The sequence below is a fragment of the Apaloderma vittatum genome, unplaced genomic scaffold (genome assembly GCF_000703405.1).
Source record: "Apaloderma vittatum isolate BGI_N311 unplaced genomic scaffold, ASM70340v1 scaffold10462, whole genome shotgun sequence".
NCBI lineage: Eukaryota > Metazoa > Chordata > Aves > Trogoniformes > Trogonidae > Apaloderma > Apaloderma vittatum.
This window is the reverse complement of record NW_009703076.1, coordinates 19,182-26,335: the sequence shown is the minus strand read 5'-3', so window position 1 is coordinate 26,335 and position 7,154 is coordinate 19,182. Positions and strand designations below refer to the sequence as shown.

At 38.8% G+C, this 7,154-nt stretch overlaps 1 protein-coding gene across 1 annotated transcript in view; it reads left to right on the top strand.

The window, feature by feature from the left end:
• Positions 1–1,882: 1,882 nt before the first annotated feature.
• Positions 1,883–7,154, top strand: part of MAP2K1 (mitogen-activated protein kinase kinase 1) — a gene marked incomplete at its 5' end in the record, with an annotated part of 20,772 nt that continues 15,500 nt past the window's right edge. Inside the window, 2 exons of the mRNA XM_009864485.1 lie at positions 1,883–2,093; positions 4,051–4,197. Coding sequence (XP_009862787.1) covers positions 1,883–2,093; positions 4,051–4,197 — 358 coding nt within the window. The remainder of the gene's footprint in view (positions 2,094–4,050; positions 4,198–7,154) is intronic.

Sequence of the window (7,154 nt, the reverse complement as noted above, 5' to 3'; positions counted from 1 at the left end):
GCCCACCTTGAGGGGTGGAGGGGGAATAATCCAGTGATTAATCTGCTTTCTGTTTTGTGTTTTAGAAATTAGATTTCAAAAATGTCTGTCTTAATGGTTCATCTTTAAAACCGAGTCTGTAAGTCAGATTAACTTGAATGTGGCCATGCTTATCTACACAGGGAAATTTCTCCTCGTGGGTACTTTAGGATATTTGCTGTATTATATTCCAGTGTGATTGTACTGCTATAACGTGTGGTACAAGGACAGAAATAAAAGTATGTTTCTCTCTGTAGGACAGCCTGCAGAGGGACTATCTGCACCAGGATGAAATGGTTTTCATACTAAGATACCGTGTAAGATTGTTCTGGTGTTGAGCAGCACTGCCAAATTACATTTGCCCAGGGTGTGTTTTGTGAAACTCTGCTCCCAGATGTTGGCTGGTAATTTTATGGTTGGACAGTTAAAATGTCAAAATAACAAACTGAACAGAACTCCCTTTTCCAGCAAAGGTCTCGTTCTCTTCCCTCTATTTAGGTCTTCTAAGCATTGTCACTTCCGAAGGTAGCTTAGCAATTACAGCCTGACTAACACGTTTAGACTGATATATGAGGTAAGAGTGCGTGATTATTTAAACTTTGACTGTGTAGTAAGGAAGAGCTGTGAATATTTGGTTTTATGTGCCTCAGTTAAACCTTACATTCAGTCAAATGAAGAGTGTTTTCTTGCCTGGAAGTGCAGACTGGTGTGTGAGTTGAGGGTTTTGTCCTATAATTCTTGTCTTTCTGCTGAGTCTGGGGCTTATTTGTTACCAGCACCTTACTGGGGGTTCAGAGAATGTCTCCTTGTGCAGCATGTTTTGAAAGTGAACTTTTTATGAAGTGATGAAGAGAAATAGTTTTCTTGCTTATTGGTAGATTTTTTTAAAATGGAAAGTGGCTTAGGCTCTGAAGTAGTAGATTCTGTTCCTCAAGTGTTCCTGGGAACACTGCAATAAATTTGACTAAGCAAAGCAGGTATTTGCTGTTAAATATTTACTCTTGCAGCAACCTACTGTTGCAGTTGGAAGCAGGAAGTTTTAAATGAACTTCTAAATTGTCACATTATTGGAATAGATCGTTTTCACAGGATATGAATTTCTGTTACGAAAAAATCTTCCTGGGAAACTGAAGTTCTGTCTGTAGTCTTGAATTCAACTACTATTTCAAGTTTTGTATTGCTTAATAGTGTTAAATGTAGGTTCTAGTAGATGTGCCCTTAAAAGAAAAATTAAGCTTAAAATGTTTGGGCTGCTTCTTTTACCCGTTTAATCTGGAGAAAAAAGGAACAGCCAACTTTAGTTTCTTGTGGCCGTGTCTTTTAATGCACATTTATTTGGCTGTACTTGATAACTTTTTTGCTGAAATCTAAATAAGAAGCTTCTGAATTGATTATTTGTATAGCGACGTGAAAATAGATGGATGAAACATTTAGACAAACTGTAGGAAGTTGCAACACAATCCTTGAAAACGTGAACCTAAAAATAGTGTGGAGTGATGTGCTGTGATTCATGAGATCTCTGATGATAACTGCTGAGTCACGGAGCCGCTCCTGTACAAAGTGAAACTTAACGTGCGTAGACTTGGACAGAACCTCAGAGATGGGGAAACTGGATATCATCTGCTCGTGTTTGTCATTATTTTATCTGGGATAAAATACTGTTTGCTTAAATCAGAGTTCCAATAATACATGACTCCTCTGGGGATGACTCTACAAGTCGGGTCCTTCTAGATAATATATTTAGGTGCAAAAATGTAGTGGGTTTAATCTCTGATGTCAGTGTGCTATTGCTCTTCCTCTTGCAACACGGCTGGGGCAGCTCAGGCACCTAAAATAACTGAGCTGTTCTTTCTCTGTCGTACAGGACAAATTTGGAAGCGCTTCAGAAGAAGCTGGAAGAACTTGAGTTGGATGAACAGCAACGAAAGCGCCTTGAAGCTTTCCTTACCCAGAAGCAAAAAGTTGGAGAGCTGAAGGACGATGACTTTGAGAAGATCAGTGAGCTGGGAGCAGGCAATGGTGGCGTGGTCTTCAAAGTATCTCATAAGCCTTCTGGTCTCATAATGGCGAGAAAGGTGAGTGCCTCAAAAATAGGAATTTGGGGATAATTTTTGTTGAGGAGGTTGGCTCTGAAATACAGTGACTTTTATTTGGAGAAATAAGTGATGTGGACACACAAAAAATTACCATTTAATGTCAACTTTCAGAAGAGTTAATGGGTTTTAAATAGTAGGAAAGATTGCCCTTGCTTATCCTAAACTTTCCAGGTTTTCAGAAATGGTATTCCATGTGTTAGTAATGAAAAGATACAACATTCATTCACCCTTTTTTTTTTTTCTTTAGTTAATGAGTAGATGGCCAAAATTAAGTTACTGAAAGGTATAAATTAGGGAAAAGCGACAATATTCTGTATTCTGGGCCGTAAGTTTAGAGGAATGGAGAAGATATCAACTGTTCCAGGATCTTCCTTCACCACTGCAGACCAGAAAAGGGTCTCTGGGTGATACTGGAAAAAATGAGAAGTCGAAAAACCTGAGAATGAGCAAATGCGTTGGAGCACAGTGACATCTCCTGTTTTATAGCTTCGTCGTGGGGTGCACGTGGCTTCTTTGCACAAAGGTATTTGTCCTTCTAGTGAGAGTGTTTTTCAGTGATTCAACTTTACACCTCACAAGCAATAGCAATTGTTACCTAGTTTGTAAGATAACTGAGATTTAGGAGTTTTTTTGCACTCAAGTCGCTTGATGTTTAAATTCTCATTTGGCGAGGAGCTTTCATTTTCTCTGTGTTCTCAGGAACCAAATACAGTAAGAGAAGTGCATCTCTGATACTGCCTGATTATTTCTGTGCCTGTTCCTTCCAGGAGTGAATTTTTTTGCATGGGTGGCACTTATTACGAGCCAGCGTGTCAGGACATAGGCCGTTGTACGTACTGTGCGGACATGCAGTAGGAGAGATGGCAGCCAGGCTGCTGTGGCTCGTGGGAAACTTAGCTTTTGAGAAGGATAAAACACAGGTCACACTCAAATCACAGATCCCATTGTCATACTGCGCTGAAAACTTCCCTTTAAGTTGGGAAATTAAAAGACTTCAGGTATTTCCTTTTTTAACAAGAGTTCACTGTTGCATTCAGCAAAACGAAAGGGAAATGTGCGTGTACTGACTTTAAGAAGAAACCATGCTGGGCACATGGAAAGTTTGGAGAGAAGCGAATCAAATGCCCACTTCTGAGGTGTTAGAATTATTAAATATACCATTAAGGTTTTCTTGAACCAAATTGATTTAATAGATGTCATTTCTTTGTACCTAACATGGACTTAACAGGAAATTTTGCCCCGATTCACTAATATTTGATGCAGCTCGAGATATTTGCCGAACTGCAGTTTTTCTTTGTGTGTTGACTGGAGTTTGATTTCCATAGTGTCTCTTAATCATCCCTTTCAAAAGAAATACACTTACTATATCGTATGAGAGAAACAATCCAGTAGAATAAAGTATGTTATGCAGCCTTTCCTCTAGATTTAGATTCAATTTGGAGAGTTTTTAGCGCGAGGTTCAGCCCATTCCTTCCACTAATGCCTTGCAAACACCTGTGCAGATATTTCTCGGCAGCCACTTCTGAGTCAGTATGTCTTTTGACATCTTTCCTTTAGATGTTTGTTTTCATGGCTTTTCTTCAACATAAAATTTCAGTTTCTGAACTATCCGTGAAAAACCAGGTAAGTGAAGACAATGTGCTGGAGCAAAATTTCCAGGAGAAATATTTTGTGAAGAGGTAGAAATTTCACCTCTACGTAGGTGCTGGTGTTTCAACTTTTTAACGCTGTATTGTATTTTCTTTTCCCTTTGCCATTAGGAAAATAAGGACGGATCATTTCACAGTTGAGTCGTAGAATAACTTTGACTGGAAGCCCCCTTTGGGGGTCATGTAGTCAGTCCAACCTCCTGCTCAGAGCTGAGTCAGCTGTGAGCAGACTATATAGCACTTTGCTGCTAGAGATAATAAATAAAGCAAGTGAATTCTTTTTACAGTTAATTCATCTAGAGATCAAGCCAGCTATTCGAAACCAGATCATTCGTGAGCTGCAAGTTCTACACGAGTGCAACTCCCCATACATCGTGGGCTTTTACGGAGCCTTTTACAGTGATGGAGAAATCAGCATTTGCATGGAGCACATGGTAAGTGCACGCATACCTGTCTTAGCCTGAAGTTATTTACAGACCATTAACAGAAAAACTGAGTGCCAACAGGACTTAAAGCAGACCTTTCTGCGTGAATAAAGAATAAAATGCTGTGGGTTTGATTTACTCTGCAAACCTGGGGTTGAGATTAATATGATCTGTTTTATGCCCTTCTCCAGTATCTGCTCTTCTGTAGAAGTCAAGGCTGTACAACTGTGGCCTCTTGATTGCCCGTCCTTTCCCCATGGTCCTTTTTGTGGTGTTTGATTTAAAAATATTTACTTGAATTCTGTAGTTTAGACCCTTGTTGTGATTTGCATTTAGGTTTAGTTTTATCCAGAATGGAGCAGATCACTGCTACAGTTGTACAGCCCTGAGTGGTGGTGGTGAAGGGAATCTAGTTAAGTCAGTTTTAGATGAATTTGTACTTTGTCTCCGTTTTTTTCTCCAAATTTTACGGTAAATGTGAACGTTAATAGTGAACAAATGCAGAAGAATCTTATACAAATTTTTAATGCCAAAACTATTTTTAACTGGATTTTATTTTAATAGAAAAGTACACATTCTTCTCGACATCTGTTTACCTTTCTCTAATTATATGGTGCTAAACACTAAAAGTAATTTTTCTCTAATTAAAGGTCAGTCAGTTTATTTTTTTGCCTTGCTTGCTTAGTAGAAGGTGTTTTTAACAATATGAAATACAATAAATCTGAAGATATTTTTATTTTTTCCTTGGGAAAAAAACCCCCGTTTCTGCAGAGAGAAACCTTATTTTTTCTGGAAAGTACTTCTGATTGTTTTAATGCATCTCTGGTTTTCTCGTACTGAAATTTTTAGAAGAAATCGATGGTTGCCTAGGAACGAGTGATCATGATCCAGTTTTTAAGCATGTGCTAGCTGAATAGAAGGTGTGCATACCCCAAAACATAAACGACTGTTGGGAATTATAAAGAAGTTAATTCCTTAGAACTGAAAAGAATAATCAGAAATAGGAAAACAGATGTTAAAAAGCGACTGTCTGGGCATTATTTCAGAACGCATTATTACATGTCCCAAGTGTGCACATCTGCAATTGCTAAAAGAGCGTGTACGTTAACGCATGCCAAAAGAGAGATGGTGCTAGTATGTAATTATATGTAGAAATAAAAGGCCCAAATTTTCTCATTGACAAATAAATTGGAGGTTATTAACAGGAACAGTCAGGGTTTGCAAGCTCCTAAGCGTGAAAATATGTGTCTGACAGCAGACATATCTTCGCTTGAAGAGAACGCAGTCGGAAATCCGGTGCTTCAGTGCTGGATTTGGTCGAAGTCAGACTGGGGGCAAGGTTTGGCCTGTAGGTAAATCATCAATATGATGTGAAATAAAAAGAGAGGGTTTATGATTTAAGTTATAGTCTTAAACCATTAAGCTGTTGGCTTAATGGTGGTCATTAGGTGGAAGTTTTTGGTTTCCTTTCGAATAAAGGATTGGATGAGAATCTCCGTTGTCTTTTCAGTACTTATCTTTCAATGACTGCCAGTCAAAATTCTTATTTTTGGCAGTGAGCTACAGAACATAAGCATGAATATGGGCAAAAAGTTGGAGGTGGAAAAGGCATAGAACTGACAATATAAGTGTTTGATATTTTTAGGTACATGAATTCCCCATCAATGTGTAACTTAGCTTAGCAGCAGGTATTTAACAGGCAAAAGAGTTGGAGTCTGGTCCTGAAAGACACTGAAGGTTATAGACCAGACTAGGCAGTCGAGTTGCATTCAGCCTCTTCCAGGATTGGAACTAGTCCGCAGAGAGGAAGAAAAAAATGCATGTTTTTTCTCTATGAAATCTTTGTTAATGCCCCAGTGTGTCAGCAGAGACAGCTGTCCAGAAATGCACACTGGTTATACAAGATAGATCTATCTCTTTATTTTCTGTTGGTGTATTTTTAATGAAGCGTGGTGTATGTGGGTGTGCTTTTTACAAAAATACATGATCAAATAAGTATTTTTATACTTCTCATATGGGTTTTAGAATTTAGTCCTCAAATAACAAAACTTTGCGCTCTAGCTTATCTCTTTATATGTGTAAGCGCTGCTGAATGCTTCTAAAGGGTAGGTTAAAACAGAAGGCAACTACTTTCTCAGGTTGGATTTTTGTCTTGAGTACTGGGAGACAGCAAATGCTGATCCACACATCAGGATGTTGATTTTTAATTTGAGAAATAGCTTTCTAATTTATTCTTTGATTGTTCTCTATTCTAGAGGTTCTAGAGCTTATGCACAAGCCAATTGTTGAATCAGCTGCTAAAAATAGCACTTTTATTTTTTTTTTTTTTTACACTTTTCCTTCTCAAAAGCCCTTAGCAACGGTGGAATGTGTCTGTGGAGATGTGTGTGCACGCGTTCAATTTATTTAACGTCGTAAGCTTAGCAAGACGGCTGCTTACCATGAAACTTTAAAAAGATGCTGCCCTGTTTTGGTTCTTTAAGGGTTCTTCAACCTTCCATCCTTGGGAGTTGACAGAGACACCCTGGGTACGCAGAGCGAACAGGGACTGGGAAGATGCAGGGAACGGGGATCTGGGATCAATTATGATCATGGGGTGCCACTGGCACACGTTATATTTGGGAAAAGAACTCTGTCTTTTCCGGTGTGATGAATTTTCATCCTCGTAGACAGGATCATAAAATCTTCTATGCTGCTTCAATCTTCCTTGTTCTATTGTTGGAGGGGGAGGGAGTATCATGGGATGGCTATGGCAAGAAACAAAGGCATGTTACTGCGTTGGACTGAAAGTTACTGAAATGTGTAAAATTCCGAATGCTTGGCTGACAGCTGCTGGTGGTCAGTACTTCCTTAACGAGATCCAAACCATGGAAATGCTGCTGTGGAAGATCATTGTGTGAAGTGTTTATTTGAGTGGATGTTGTTACTGGTCAAATGTTTGTTAAAAATAAACATAAACCTGACTT